General features: G+C 50.8%; 1 protein-coding gene across 2 annotated transcripts in view; it reads right to left on the bottom strand.

The window, feature by feature from the left end:
- The window catches only part of LOC104553472 (septin-9), a 133,200-nt gene that overhangs the window by 49,519 nt on the left and 67,017 nt on the right, over positions 1-16,664 (bottom strand). For both annotated transcript variants that reach the window (XM_062010855.1, XM_062010856.1), the window contains one exon: positions 4,602-5,252. In XM_062010855.1, the coding sequence (XP_061866839.1) occupies positions 4,602-5,252 (651 nt within the window). The remainder of the gene's footprint in view (positions 1-4,601; positions 5,253-16,664) is intronic.

Here is a 16,664-nt window from a genome sequence, read left to right as displayed (position 1 = left end):
GCAGAGACAGAGGTCTTGAAATAGTTTAGAAGAAAATGATTTCTTAATTACAGAAGGTTCATCATCATTGCCATCACTTCCCTCCCTCAGCAGACAGCAGAGAAGTCACAAAATGAGTGGCCAGGCCTCATTGCAGGGGATCAAAGCAAGCTCTTTGTTTTATCTTGGTCAAGATAACGGGTTTTATTTGTCTTATCAGCCTGCAGGATGATTAACCTAAATGTGAGAAAGCTTGAAGATGCCAAAAGAGTTGATGGGCGGGGAGCATGTTCCTCAGCACGACTGCCATGGGCTCCAGACATGCAAATACCACAAGATAAACAGAAAAACTCTTGGATCTGGTTCTTACGCACTGCCCCCAGCCACAGCTGCATCTCCCATCACCTTCCAGCATCACTTACACATACACAAGTCCAAGGGCAGGCAGGAGCCCTCACCCACAATTCTCAGCACAACAAAGGCACTTCTTTGCCCAGGGGCTGCCTGGAAGGCAGTGGCTGCCTCAGTTTGCTTGCATGGAGGTGCAGAGCCAGGAGAGTCCTGCAACTGCACAGGGCTCACACCCCTGTGATGCTCCATGATGCCATACAGCTGGTCACCTTCTGCCTGGAACAGGAGGCTTTGACCTCTGCAGAGACACATTCAGCCTCACATGCTTCCTGCAAGGTTCAGGAAGGAATGACATCAATGCACAACCTATCCCACAGGCTAAGCCTAGCAATTGAAAAGACCTGCCATGTTAAACCCAGCGCCAGGGGGACTCTGCTGCTCAGCATCCACAGATTCACTCTCTCTGGTCTCAAATGGTGAGAGGCTGGGACAAGAAGTGGGAACCAAAGTATTTCCTATGGGAAACTGTTCCTTTGCATAATGAGTCTCCACTGGGAAGATCACTGCTTTTCCTACAGGCCCTCAGGGATTTCCAGTAGGGCAAGTGAATTCTCTGAGTGATTGCACCTGGGTCTAGCTGCCTGCACTGGAGGCTGGGGGCAGGCAGGCTCCCTGGATGGCTGGAGGACCCACACGGAACCACAATGGCACATAGAAACTGTGCCCATGCAGACACAAAGAATGCCAACATGACCAGAGCTGAACACAATACAATGAGTTTGAGAACAGCATTCCTGGAGGTCAAAGATGTGCAGCACAAGTACCATCACATCTACATCACCTCACCTCCTTCCTGATATCCACAGTGCCCAAAATACACCCAAAAAGGAACTGAGGTGCACTGGCCCCTGCACAGCCAGGGACAGAGGGCACAGGGGGAGGAGGAGAGTAGAGGGTGCTCAGCCCCACTGTCCCTTCTGCAGGTGTGTAGCTTTGCATGTGGCATCCCACATCAGGCAGCATCTGCCTGACAGGACACTCATCTCCCTGCTTGCTCATTCCAAGTCACTGGTGCTGCAGGTCTCCATTTTCCCAGATTATCTAATTTTTGGCACCTGAGATCATAAACTGGGACTTTGCATTTCAGACCCCATGTTTGGTATCATGGCCTGTAGACACTTTCCCCTTAAAAACAACAACAAGACTAGCAGTTAATCTAGCCTAAATGTGTCAGGAAACATTTCCCTACACCTTTAATCTCTTTGTACAGTTAAATTGCTGTGCAGTTCAGGGAACTGGAAATTATTACTCCCTGCATCTCTGCTAAGCCCTGGCCTCCTCATAGCAGGGAGCATCACTGGGTTAAGAGTCCTAGAATCACAGAACCATCAGCCAAATCCCTCACCCTCAGCTCCACCAAGGCAGCCCAGCCCTGCAGGACACCACAGAAGGTACCCCAAGGCTCGGATAGCTTTGTTTCTCCATCCTTGCATGTCCATGGCAGGATGGAGGTTTGAGGCTGGCTGGGAGCGGGCACTGGGCTGCAGCCCATGCTGCAGGAGCTCAGCTGAGCTGATCACCCACGAGCAGCCTTATCTGGATATCAAGATTTGCTACGTCCTAGGTGGTGAAGGCAGACTCATTCAGAAACAGCACTTCCCCTCACCTTTTTTTTAACACTTATTTTTCATTTCTTGTGTCTTTCTGCCTTCTATGATTAGTATATTCTCCCCTTGCCTACACTCGAGGCACAACTCAGCTCAGATTTCTCTGGGCAGCTCCTACTACAGCAATCCACATGGTCCTGTCATCCCACTGCGTTTCCCTGTCCCAGCTGTGAAGCACCAACCACCTTAGGAACACACAGTGCAGCTTTGCCCAGGACACTGGTGCAGTGGTACATGGCACCTGTGATGTGCACTCATATCCCATCTCCCTATCAGCAATGGCCCAAAACTCAATGGTAAACCCACACAAGTGCACCCAATGCTTCCCTGGGAGTGCAGGACAGCAGGAGGACTCAGGGAGGGAGAACATGGATAGGAAGGAATATTTCTTGCTCTTCTGCCCCACTAAGACCCTTCTGCCTTCCTCCCACCTTGGGAACTCCAGCTCCAGAGCAGGCTCAGCCCACGCCACCAGCCGTGCTGCCCTAACCAAGTTCAGCACTATAATTACTCCTTCCCTTTGTGGTTTGCTCTGAACTACCAGGCTCTGGGTGATTGCCCTGCTCCCCCGACAGGCCTCTTCCTGCACAACACGCTCTCCTGCATACTTTTGGCAAGGAGTGAAAGGGAAGGCAGCTGGGGGAAAGCAAGTCCCAGCACAGGGCTGAGGGCAGCTGGAAGCAGCTGCCTGCATCCCCTCTTAGCTGTTTGACAGTCACCAAGCAATGGGATCAAGGTGCCACAGGGGTATCTCTTGGGTGTCTCAAACCCTGGGAGCAACAAGAGGCAACAGGACTTGCTGCAAACATCAGAGAGACAACACTTTCACTCTGGAGCTAGCAAGTGGCAGCAACATGCCTGCCTCCATCTACAGGGCTCCCTGCGAGTCCCTGCACAGCCTCCCCAAAACTGCTCTGTGTGTTTGTATCAGTGACAGGGAGATGTCACCCACCTGCCCAGTATCACCCTGGGGTGAGTGCTGTGGATCAAGCAGGGGGAGTGCCCTGAAACAGAGTTCTGTGTAAGAGCAGCCCAGGGCAACCTCAGTTCCCAGCAGTGGAGGAGATTGGAGACAATTAGGAAGTGGACACAGGCTCTGGCAGTGACTTGGGGCTGTACATCTGTGCTGACACTGAGGGAGAAGGAGCCAGAGCCCTCCCTAACCCTGCAATGTTGTCTCCTGGCTCTTCTTGGAGGCATTTAGACTGAAAGCCTCTTTTGTACCAGGACCAAGGGCTGGCTCGCTCTGGAAGACAGACCCCAGACAGCTGAGCTCTTGGGTAAAACTCATCCCCAGCAGCTGTCCTGGGCTTCTGGTGTCTTTTCTGATGCAAAGAGCTTTCCTTCTCCCACTGGGCAGCTGGGAGATTCAGCAGCTGAGATGGTCTTCTGTGCTTAAAGTGCCCAACTGTCTGTGGTTCAGAGCTTGGGAATCTCAGAGCAGCTCAAATCCAGGAGGATGAGGCTGAGCACCCATCCACGGGAAGAGATGGATCTGGGCACCACGGACATGGCAGCTGGGGACACAGAGCCCTTAAGGGACACTCAGACTGAACCCCATCACTAGGCTCAGTCTTGGAGCTCAGCCATGCTCCACTGGAGACAGACCAACCTGCTGCCTGCTGGAGGCATTCTTCCACTCTTTAAACCCAGCTAAGAAAAGCCACACCTAAAAGCCACATATGCACAGGGAAAGAAATCCACTCACAAAACCCAAGCATTACTGCCCTGTGACTGCAGGGCTGTGCCCAGGGGCAGGAGATGGAGCAGAAGGAAACCATCCCATTGCTGGGATGAGACAAGGGTGCACAGTCCAGCTCCAGGGCCAGACACAGACCTCCCAGGTCCTGGCTCAGTCACCACACTCCATCCCACAAGCCCCAGAGAGAGGTACAGGGAGGGGTGGGGAGGTGGTGCCCTCCAACCCACCACTGCATCCCTCACAGGACAGAGCTCGTGGGTGATGGGGAATGGAAAAATAATTAACAGGCCAGAAGAGAAAAAAGAAGTCTCCAAAACATTAGGGAGAATAAATGACAGCTGGTGAGGGAGGGAAGCTGGCTTTAATCTGGGATTAATAAAAAACAAGATAGAGCTAATATAAGCCAGGGCTCCAGTTTAATAGTGGCTCTGGTCCATGATGTCATTACACTTTGGCCCCCAAGGCCAAAACAACCCTGACTCCTGCTAATGAAGAGGCGGTTTCTGCCTCACAACTATTGGTAACAACACTAAACAAGAAGCCATCCCATCAACACTTCCATGACCATCAGCTGTCCAGCACCTCAGAGGCTGTTCCAAGCCCTGTGTGGGCCGCTGGGTGTGCAAACAGGGCCTGAGCTGGCACAACTGTCATTTTCTTGTTGTTGCCAAGTGCCCAGCCTTTTTGCAGTTTCTTTTCTATTTCCTTATAGGCTTGATAGCATTTTTTATTCAAACTGACAGCTCTTTCAGCCAGGATAAAGCCAAGGATAACAGCCATGACACATCTGAGCGCAGATCCCACACCAGCCTCAAAAGGCATCACCACCGAAGCGAGAAGCACACAGCACTCGGTGTCCCTGAGGGGAAAGGCAGGACCCGCCAGCACCGAGCCTCACTCACCTTCTTCTCTCTTTGGTGGGCTCTCCATCAGCAGGGGCTGTGGCTTTGGCTCTGCCTGGGTGGCCAGGGGAGGCTCCGAGCTCTCCGTGTGCCGCGCCGGTGGGGCCGGGGCCTCGGCAGCCTTCGCTACCTGAATTTCCACGCGCTTGGTGGCCGCGTCGGGCCCAGGAGCAGCGGCTGCCTCGGCTCTGCGCTGGGGCATCTCGGGGATCTTTGATGGCGGCGCTTCCACCCTCCGCAGCCCCGGCTCCTGGGGCTTACCGAGGGTGATCTCAGTCCTCCGTGAGGTGGGCTCGGGGGGTTTGTGCCCCAGCACATCTGCTCTTTTGAGGCCAAACCTCGACAACCCTGAGGTGGAGTTCTCCACCTGCTTGGAGGAGATGTCAATGGAGATTTCTGTTCTTCTGGACACCGGCTCAGGCAGTTTGGGTCCAGAGAGCTCCACTCTCCTCAGAGGGGGCTTGGGTGATCTTTGGCCTGTGGGGTCCGCATGTCGGGCGGACGGCTCCGAGTTCCTGGTGCCGAGTTCCTGAAACTTCTGCGTGGAGCTGGACACAGTGGACCTGAGGAGGGGGTTCGGGGTCCGTCTTTGTGGGGTGGAGGAATTTGAAGACTGATCTACCTCCTCGACCTCAAAAGATCTTTTCAGAGCTGAAAAATATGAAAAGAAGTTCAGAATTTAGTTACCATCCACCTGAGCATCTTAAAAGACTCTTATAGACCCTGCCTGAGGCTCAACCCCATTTCTGCTCCTTCCCCTGTGGGTTCATTATCCCATTTAAAGCAGGTGGGGACTGAGGGCCAGGCTTTGCTTCTTCAGACCCAGTGGCAGAACTGGAACCACAGCCAGGAAATTCAACCCCAGAGTAGAAATCATCCCCACACTCTATCCCACCCACAGCCCATGTGTGGTCAGAGAGGGGCAGAGGGCCCCATCACAGCAGAGCAGAGTGGAGCACAGCACATGACTTAGGAACAGCCAGAGATCCAACTCCCAACATCTATTTTTCCCTCTCACATCCAAAGGATGTGCAGATAAACACAGGCTTCCCCAGTGAGTGCTGCTGGCAAAATCCCAGTTGGGAACAGGAAAGCAGTCCCCGAAGAGCATCAAATCCATATTAATGCAACAAGAAAACCAAAAGTGACAGCCATAGAAGCTCATAACCCTAAAAACAAACTGGAGATCACCTGAGACAAAGATTGAAGTGCTTTGAAAACACTGACATAAGACTCTGATACAAGGAATACGCCAACTGAGAGGCTTTCAGGACATCCTAAAATCTAAGCATCCTAAAAGTTAGGAAGCAAAGAAAGGCAGATGCAACATGAAATTGGATGTTCCTATTTGCACTTGAAGAGGAAGGAGTCCTGCCTTCAGCAATCCCCAGCACCACGCAGGATGTGCCTCTGTGCTCTCAGCTGCAGCAGAGCAGATGCAGAAGTCAACCCCCACACAGTGGAGTGGCACACAGACAAGTGTCCTCAGCACACAGTTCCCTGGCCAGGCAGCCTACAATAACAGTGAAACCCCCAGCCTCTCCAGATAGGAGCATGTCTAAGGAAACCCGATGGACACTGGTATCAGACTCTCAGTTTGGGGGCACAAAGCATCATCCAAGGAGGCCTCTATCCATAGAGTTGTAAACCAGGGGCTGCAAAACCAGCCACCTGGGCATTGCAGAGGCCTCCCCAGGATGCTCCGTATTCATGAGTCAGCAGAAACTCCTCCCAGGAGCCTCTGTGTGTTCATACACAGGCACAAGGCACACAGCTGCCTCCCCCAGCTCAGTGTCAGACCCCGTCACTGGAACTGCCGGGAAGCGACTGGTGCCTGGGATGGGCTCCTGGGGAGGGAGTCCCAGCTGGCATGGGCAGGGAGGAACATCCAGGGCAACCCACGCTCAATATCAACCTGATGGAAACAGCCACAGCTGCTTTATGGCTACAAAGAGAGGAAAGCATCTAAGCACAAAACACAATATCCAACATATAAAAACCAGGAAAGGCATTTAAGTCACAAAACAGTCTGTCCTGCAGCTCAAAAATATTCAGACATTGGAAGGAGGAGGGAAGGAGGCAATAAAGGAAAATAAAGGTGGTTTTCCTCCATTTTATCTGCTCTGTTTTCTGAATCCCATGGAGCCCTTCCAGCCATGTCACCGCTCGCTTTGCAGAGGCGAGATGCTCTCTGCAGCAGCCTCTGCCCTGCAGTCCATGCTTGCCACACGTCATCCACTGCAGGTCTGCATCCAAGTCCCAGTTCTCAGCACCCCCAGAACAATTAATTAAAAAAAGTCCCATGCTTCAGAGCTGTTCCAACACATCCATAACTTAGGTCTCCAAACCTAAGCCAAAGCCCACACTCTCCAGCACAGATTTTTCTATTGTTTTCCTTCTCCATCACACCCTTAATCCAGAAAACAACATTTTAGCCATTTTTTTCCCCCCAAAACCCCCAATTTAAAAACAATACAACAGTCAAGCCCAGTTTGTATTTTGCAGGAAAACAAAGGGAGTGGAAGGGGCAAGGCAACAGGGAGCCTTTCCCCAGCCTTGAGCAGAGCCAGGCAGGCAGAAGCAGTGGAGGACATGGCCCGGCCACACACTGCTAGCTCCCTGATGGATGGGACCTCAGCCTTGTCCATGTCTGGCTTTTAAAACCTGCTCGTTGCTCCTCCAACCAGACACCTCAGTCTCCATTTATTGCCCTCAACAGAGCAGCCTAATCACCTCATGACAGACGTGTCTGGAGGAACAGTTTGAAAAGCAACGCTCTAAAGGAAATGGGTGGCAAAGGAAAAGCTGTCAAGCATCTCTCCTTAATGAACATGCCCCCTGGAAATTTCTCAAGAGCTCTGAGGATTTATTTTTTTGACTCAATGATGAGCTATGGGTACAAACAGCCCTGCTAATCTCCAGGGCTCATTGTATGAACCACCACCATCATCTCAGCTCCTTTGAGTTCCCCTGCCATGTGCTACTGCCAAAGAAGTGGTGGCATCAGTGGCTGGGTGGTGGGTCACTTGATGACAATGCTGGAGCTGCTGCACATGGCCCTTTCTTTTGACTTCAAACTCTCAGAGTGCCTCAATGCCAGGGTGAACCTACCCAGGATGCCACCAGCATGCTCTTTCTGGAGCACAGCCATTCCCTGCCCTTATTGAAGGGCTGGATTGAATACAACAACAACCAAAAATGGCTTTTCTCCAGGTCTTTCTGAACACTGCTGCAGAAAGGAGAAAAAGGTCAAAGCCCAGACACAAAGGAGTTCAAAAAGCCTAAGGAAGAGCTGCAAAATCATGATTACAGCCCCAGGAGACTTAAGCCATCTGTATAACACTTCCCATGCTTGGAACTGCAGGCCTGACGAGCAATAGTGGGGTAGCAAGAGGCTGTACAAGGAACTGTCACCCCAAGGGTGGGTTAGAAATGGCTCAGCACAGTTTCTGACAGCAAAATCCTGAGAGCTCCAGATCTCAAAGTCATTCCTTCCATTGTCATGGATTTGCCTGGGGACAACACAAGAGCTTTCCCACCCGTGGCTCTCTGTGGGATGGGATGTCCACCTTGTGCCTCTGGTTGAATGGGGATTTCGGTACCCAGCTTGTCCTGCTGGCATATCTGGCCACTGCCCTGAGTCCAGCATGATCTGGAGAAGGTCAAACATCCCAGGCACAACAAAGGAAAGGGACTGTGACCAACAGGGTTTGTGTTTCCACCTCTGAGACAGAGGCCTACTACCATGAACATGGTGGTGATGGATGGCACCTTCAGCAATGGTGGCCTTTAGTGGGAGCAAGCACAGCTGCAGCTCCCCTGCACAGCAACACCTCTCTCTTGGTCCTTGCACAGAGAAGAGAGAAGGACCTCAGGAAACAAAACTCAAAAAAAAAAAGAGAAAAAGCTTAAAAATAGCCTGTCCTGCCCAGAGCCAAGAAAGGAAAGTAAACAGCCTCAGCTGCAGATGACTCTCCTCCCAGCTTCCTGCAGGGAAGCTGCGTATTCCTTACAACAACAGGAGCTGAGGGCAGGGCAGCACTGCAGGGCTGTCAGTGCCCTGCACCAGCAGTCCTGCCCAGTGCCAGGGGTCCCCGTGGAACTCCAGGTGCACACGTCTGTCCCTGACACCTAGGCTGGGGTGAGCTTGCCCCGAGCAGGGTCTGGGATGGTCAGGCCGCAGGGTTATCCCCACTATCATATGTTCCATGGTATTTTCAGTGCTCGTAGGGCTTCCCCAGCCCCACCAGCAGCATCTGACCTGCTGGCTGGTGTCAGGGGCAGCTGGCAAGGAAAGAGGCAGAGGTGTGAGCATCGCCCTTCCTCCTCTTCCTCTGGAGGTGCCTTTCCCTGGGCTGTAAGCACAAAATGGCACTACCACTGACATGTACTTCCTTTTAACTAATTCCACACCAACTCAGGCAGCTCTGCTGCAATCTACCACCGCCAAAGGTTCTACTTCCACAGCAGGGAAAGCCCAAAATCCACTAAAATGAGATTTCCAAAGTGCTTTCTCTCAGACACAGCCTCAGCTACTGCCAGACCCTGACCACAGCCATTGCACCTGGGCTGGGAACTGCTCACTGCTGTGGTCCTTTGGGGATCAGGTCTTTGCACACCTCTTGAGGTCACAGTGTTTGCTCAGCATCATGCAGCCATGGCCCCGCTGTGCAGGGCCAGGGAGGCAGGACCAACTTTCAAAAAATACCTATTTAATGCTGGCAGATGAGGAAAATTTGGGCTTTCTGAGCTGGCTGCTGCTGCAGGCAACTCTGTCAGCTATGCACAATGGCAGCAGCTCCTGCAAACCCCTAATCTTGACCCAATCATGGTCCCTCCCAGTCAGGCTCTTTAGGGTAAGAAATGCACGCTTTCATCCCGGGCTCCAATGCTCTCCAAGCAAGCACAAGGTCTGAGAAGTCACAAAATATTTATGTGCCTTTTTATTTGTGCTGGTGACTTCTGCACAGTGCAGCCACTCTGCACTCCCAGTCACTCTGCACTCCCAGTCACCCCGCAGCCAGGCACCAGCAGGTCACACGCCACCAGCTAAAGCTGCTTTTTCAGGCTCTTGCAAACTGGGAAGAGAGCACAGAGGTCTGCTTCAAACTCCAGTAGCTCACACAACAGCCAAGATTTCTCCAGAGAAGTCACAAGCAAGTGGCGCAGCCAGGACTTTCTATCTACATACTCCTAGAAGGCAAATACCTCCTTGGGGGTCCTGGCCAGGCCAAGGGTGCCTAGATGCCATGAAAGGCTCTGGCTCCTGCCCAAGGGTTCTGCATCTCCTGGGAGGAAGCACTGGGGTTACACAGTCCCTCATGGCTCATCCCACTCTGCAACCTGTCTCTGAGAACCCTGTGGGACCCAGAGTGGGAGTCAATGAAGAAACATGTGTTCCTTCTCTCTTCCCTTTTTAAACAGAATACACAAGCAACAGTTGAGGAGATGCATTATACAAGGAAACCTCTATGCACAGAGCTCGGGAGGAGATCAAAATAAACAAGGAGGGATGCTGACTCCTCCAGGACTGGCTTCGCAACCGGAGCCTCGGGCTCTGCCACAGCCACAGCGCCCAACTGCTTCCCATTAAACATCCTCTGCTTCTCATGTGGTCTCTGTAACCCAGGGGTTACATTTGCTTGCTTGCTTAAGCACAGAAAGCTTTTCTTGGGTTTTTTTGACACGTAAGAGCCTTATGGGACCAGGGCAGGCAGGCGCCCCGTTATTTCACGCCATACAATGGTACTGTTTGAGAGCTCTGACTTTCTCTAAACTGCTACCAGATGGTCACCTCCTGTTCCTGGGGAGGAAAGAGGGGGAGGCTGCAGGTCTCATCTTTCAAGGAGCCCTTGGAAACTCAACACAGCATTAACCACTCACGGCCCTTAAAGTTTCCCAGACCCCTGTCACCAGGCAGCAGGATGCTCACGGTGGTTTTCTGGCCCAACTTGAGTGCAGAGAGTGTGTTTCCCACATTACAGCGAGGCCACCTGGGTTTGGCTCATCCCAGTCTATCAGCCATAACACCACTGAATAGCTGCCTCTATCCATAACAGAGGTGAATGCATTTTAGTGAACTAAAGACACAGAGGGACAAGCAGGATGTTCTTCATGTATTTATAGGGTGTATATACACTACATATTAAACCTAAAGGTCTTGCAGTGGAAGAGGAGTCACACCATTGCTGCAGTGCCAGAGCAGGGTATCTCTTATCTCATCCTTAACAAGGTGCTCCCAACTACTTTGAATCCCTCAGTGGGGTCAAAAACATGGGGAATGGGAAAGTCACTGACAGTGTGGGCAGCAAGTGATGCTACACACACTGGAATGACAGCAACAGCTTGAAAATAGCCTGAGAAACTCAGATTCCCTCTTACATCTGGTGAAATAAAGGCAGGAAACTTTAAAAACACCTTTCCTGAAGCTACCAGTCATCCAATGTAAGGCAGCAGTCAGGGTGGCTGGATCCTCTCCCTGTGCTTATGCCAGGAGGTTTCAGACTAATAAACCAATCTCACTGCAATACATACACATAAATATCTATATATACACAATGCTGCTGTAGCATGAGTCTCACACTATCCTGGGTCAGGTTATGGATGGTTTCTGCAGAAATGAATCCTCTTTCTGATTTCACAAACAACATTTAAAAGAATAGATTGCATGATCTGACACAAATCATGTGTAGGAGATGATGCTAACAACATGCTGTCAATATACAGTGCCTTCCTGAACTCTGCAAACAGTACCGAGAGCTGAGTTATGGAGGAAATTTGGGGGTAAATACAAGTTCAGGGCACTGACATTAAGCAAAGCTTTTCAAGCAGCATTCCACCCACGCAGAAAGCTACAAAGCAGCCTGAGACTGATCCAACAAACCCTTCATTTACCAAAAATGAACATGCAAAAAGCAAAGTTGGGACTAAGAATAGAAAAATAATAAAATCCAACTCAGATTAATTCAAAAATCCCAGCTTTCCAGTCCCTATAATACAGTTCTAGAAAGGTTTTAGCTCTGATTCTCCATTACGTTTTGGTTTATATAACCATTAACCCTCAGCAAAATGCTCCCAGAGCAGACCCCAGTGTATTTTATATCCCTTATATTCATTTCATACTTGTACAGAAAATTACATAAAATACAGGGTATCCAGTCCAGCAGATTGCATTACTGTCTCTGCCACAGGCTCTCTGCAGCTCTTGCCTTTGGTCTGTGCTCCAGTTTCCTTTCATAATGAGAGGAGGAGAGAGAGACATAAATCTCCTCGGTGCCTCCCAGGGGACTGCAAATATGGTTTGGTTCACTAATATTTCTAAAATGCCTTAAAATTGTTACCCAGAAGGTAAAAATTTGATGTGGACAGTCTTGCAGACCCCAGACCGTCACTGTGGTACCAGCTTTGGTGCTGGGAGCACATCAGGTGCAGGAAGCTGTAAGCACCCAAATGCCATCCCCATCAGTCACCACTGCCAACACCCACACAGGGACCTGGAGAGTGACTCAGGTGATCCACCAGCCTGGGTGGTGGGGACTGGGTGATTAAATCATGAAGTGATTAAGTCTCTGCTGGAGGAGACACTCTGATGAGTGATGTTGCAACATGCTGGTTAAAAAGCTACAGAAAAGGATAAATCAGTGAAAGTGGCTAAAACAGGGACCCAGGGGGAGACCAGGGCTGCAGCACTGCCCATGCTGCCCACTGACTGCTGGGGTCACTGCAGCCAGCTCTGGTGACTCTATTGGAAGGGTTAATCAGCACTGCAATTCCAGCAGTTGTCCAAATGTCCTGAGGGCTGGCAGAGAACACTTCTGCTTCCTCTTCTTGTGTAAACTAAACATGCTTTAAAAAAAACCCCACAAAACAAATCCATCCTCTTCACGTTTCCCCATATTTGCACTTCCAATGGCCAGATGGAAGAACACTCAGGTCCCAACCCCAGTCCACATCATGCCCTTCCCTTTCCAAACCAGTTCAGCCCACCAGTGTCAACATGATGCTGTGTGCAGATGCCCTCACCACTAACCCTTGCCATGACTCCCAGGGCTGGGATGAGCTGGAGAATACTCAGCTGTGGGGACGATGGTGGCACAGACCATTGTGGACACGGTGTCCCCTGCCCTGCAATCCATAAGAGGCTGCCTGACATAAGGTGCCTACCCCTAGGAAACAGGTTGGTACTCTACCCCAACTTGCCCTGACTAAGGTCCTGACTTAGTCCTAGCAACAGGACACGTGCTGCAGTGCTGGGAGGATGCAGCCCCATCTTGTCTCACATTTTGTCACACAAACCAGTCAAGAGCCACCCTGGACAGACCCTGTGCTTCAGTCACTGCTCTGAAGCTGTTCCCAAGAGCTGCTGGTGCTGAGCTCCATCCAAAAAACAATCAGGATAAAAGTCTGAGTCACAGCCATCAGAGCTCTCATTAACCTGGGGCAGCATTGCAGAATAAGCTGAAGGTAATAATAAACCCCTTTGTTGCCCAAGGGCTACTCCTCACCAGCACCATTTGAGCAGCAGGGAAGGCATTGCAGAAGGCTCTTCTGTATCAGTTCCAGCACAAGAGGTGGCTGCAAACTTCTAATGCCTCCATGAGTAAAGCAGAGGAGTGCCAGGAACAAATGATACCCTGCAGGTATGAAATTGAGAGGTGGCCAGGTCACAACCCTAGCCTTGTGCTGAAGGGCATGGCAGGTACCCCTGTCCCACAAAGAGCTCCCCTGATGGACCCTGACCCCCACCAAATAGGCACATCAGAAGCTGGACTCAGAGCCATCAGCTCATTTGACAGGCTTCAAAAAGGCTTAACCAGGCTTTAGGGTCACTTGGCTTGTTGCCTGCATGCCCCACCTCTAAAGACTGTGAAGGTGCCAGAGCTCATTGCAGCAGGAGGGTGAAAGAGTGAAAGAGTCTATATAACAGTCCTGCAGAAAGACATGGCCTTAACTATCAAATATCAGAGTCAGAAATATGAATATTTGGGGTGATTATGGGCTCTGAAGCCTGTGTTATTGTCTTTGAATTTATGACAAGTCCCAGTCCAGGCTCTTGTGGCTGCTGCCTGGGTTCCAGCTCCCAGGAAAACAGGCTGAGCAGCTCTCTGCAAGGAAGGGCTGCAGAACAGAAAAAGAAACCAGCACCCAGACAGTCAGGCCACAGGACATCCAGAGGTGTCAGGATTTCACTTAGCAGCAAATTTGCTAGCATTTATTGGCTAAGAGATGTAGATACGGTCACTCAAATGACTCGATATGTTCTACAGGTGCTTCCTACTCTCTCCATTGCCAAAAGCCACCAACAGGCAATGAGCAAAGAATAAAGCTGGAGTAATTATATTTTAGGTGAGCCTCTTACTGAGCGAAAGATGCTACCAAGATCTCAGAGACTGGCAAGTACTTGGAAGAGTCAGTATGGCATATAGACTCCAACCCCCCACTTGCCTCCAGGCATCAGCAGTGCCTGCCTGGTGTAAGGACTTATCATCCCTCTGTCCGTTCCCACCCAGCCACTTTTGGAAGGTTTCTTTATGATTAGCATGACACTGTCCTCACTTTGCCCAAAACTAATCTCAAATAGAGGACAAGAGCTCACCTATACCAGCCAACACTGGAAACCCTCCATGCTGACGCAGAGCCAAGGACACGCTGCTCCATGCTGCAGTGGCTGCCCGTCCCCAAGGACACGCAGCCCAGCCCTCCTTGCATAAGATGACTATAAACAACAACTACATCCTAACCAGAGCCAGAGGCTATCCCTAGAGTCCAGCTCACGTGGACAGAGAGATCCACGTCCTCTTCTTCTCTTTCCCATTCCCTCACAACCTTTTTATTCCCAAGGAACCACACATACATAGGGAAAAGAACAACCCACAACAGCGGGTCTCTGCTGCTGTAAACAGGCAGATAGGATTTTTCCACTCTGCACATGAAAGGACGGTTCTGCAGGGAAGATACAACTTCTGCTGGGGAAGACACAACTCCTGCCTTCCCACAGGCTCCTCTCTCTCCCACCTCACACTGCTTTGGCAGAAAGCTCCCCTTTACTCCATCCTTTTGTTTCTGACTCAGAAACACAGCTAGGAAGAGCAGAAAGGAGAGAAAATTATCTGAAGTGTCTGTAAAGCTCATCTTTGAAGATATCAGAGGTGACTTGCTGTCTCAGAGCTGCACGCTACATCAATCAGCTGGGAGAGCAGCACTAGCTCTAACCTTACTGGGCTGGTGATGAAGAGTACCAGAAGAGACTAGTTGTAATACAGTTTTTTGGGGAGGACAGCCCAGGAAATCCTCCAATTGATGCTTCACTCTTAGGGTTGACATGATCTGAGGTATAACCTGACAGATCTTTTTGCATGTGCTCCACACAACGTGGCAACGTTAGTCACACACCCAGGCTTCCAGCTTGCCCCCATGCATGGACGCCCAGCTTACAGGAGAGATCCTGAAGCCAAGGGAGATCCTCTACACCACCTCTCTGAGGCTTTTCACCACAGTGAATTGAAGCCACATCACATTGTGACCATCCCTCTGGCGCGTTCCTGCTAATATTAGCAGCCGGGTTGAGTCCCAGCATCCGCAGCACGCGGGCAGCAGCTGCTCCCAGGGCAGCAGTCACGTCAGCCCCAGCAGCCCGCTGGGCTCACCATGGCCACACGGCCCAGAGACATCTCAGGCATGTGCTCAAATAAGTTTTAAGGACAAATCTATGAGATTCATGCACATAGGAAGGTGTATTTCTAACACAGCTCCTTCCTGAAAACAACCTGGCTGATGGCGTTTTGTCTTTAACTCCTAAAACCATGACATAGCTTAGCACAAGGCAGTGTCTGTGGCTGAAGTATTAGAAATACCCTGTACTGGGCAGTGCAAGCATGTGTCTGCAGGGAAAGTGTCCAAGAGTGAGGAAGAAAAAAAAGAGTACAAACAAAATAATAAAAGAAGCCTTCCTATCAGCACTGAGGTGTCCTGACAGGGCTGGAGGCTCCCTGTCCTCTGCCCAGCTCCACACAGCTCAGACTGCAGTCCTACTGAGGCTTGCTCACCAGCCAGAACACAGCCAAGGGAGCTGGGCTGTGGAGAATGGGTACATCAAGGATTAAGAACCATCAGCAAATGCTGTCTCGTGGTTTTCTGCAAGCCTGTGTTCCTCCCAGGCTGTAGCTCTGGACATCACACTGAACCCCACTGTACCACTCTGTTCCTCCACAGGCTTACAGCCCCTCTCGGTGTTTACCATGACTTGCCGCTGCACCCGCTGTGACATTTGGTGTTTCAGTATTATGAGGAAACTAATCTGGTGTTGACTGACAGCATTGGCAAAGGCAGAGAGCACTCAGCATCACTGCTGCCAACTCACCATCAGCAACTGCCAGCAAAAACACGTCTCGCTTACCCCTGGGACTCTGCTCGGCAGCAGCACATCCCACTGGGATGAAGGGCTGGAGCAGATCTGTCTGAGTGCAGAGTGCTTCAAATCCTTAGCAGGAAGACAAAGGACCATGTTGCAGAGTTATCTTTAGACAGCATCACAACCAAATAAAGGTGTGAGCAGGAGCACCTGCCTCTCTCTGCAGTCAACCACCACAGATGCTAACACTCCCGTATCACCCAACCCGACAGTACCAGGATGGTTTGGGGTTTACACAACATTAACATGCTGAACAAGTGTCCCACCACTTTGGGTTGATTTACTGCTGCAGGTTCTCTTCCCTGCCACTCAGGGCTCTATGTGTGAGACTCCAGGGAGCTAAGCCATTCACAGCTACCCCTGAGGCAGAGGTGAGCTTGGGAAGTGCTTCTGTAACCACAGCTAAACCAGTCATGCTTCCAAAAACCTGCCAAAATCTATAAACCCAGGCATAGAATGGTTATTGCTCTGTAAATCCCAGCAAACCACAGACCTAATAATGCTCTCCCCCATTACAGATGAGGAAGCTCTTGCCCATCAAATAAAAAAGGATTAATTCCCTCCCCACTGGACCTGTTAGCTCAGTGCAAGGTGAATACATACTGGATGCAATCATCCCCATCCCATCATCAGGTTCAAGGAAGAACACACTC

This window comes from Colius striatus, chromosome 18 (genome assembly GCF_028858725.1).
Source record: "Colius striatus isolate bColStr4 chromosome 18, bColStr4.1.hap1, whole genome shotgun sequence".
Lineage (NCBI taxonomy): Eukaryota > Metazoa > Chordata > Aves > Coliiformes > Coliidae > Colius > Colius striatus.
The sequence above is the reverse complement of the archived record's forward strand: the minus strand, read 5'-3'. Positions and strand labels throughout refer to the sequence as shown.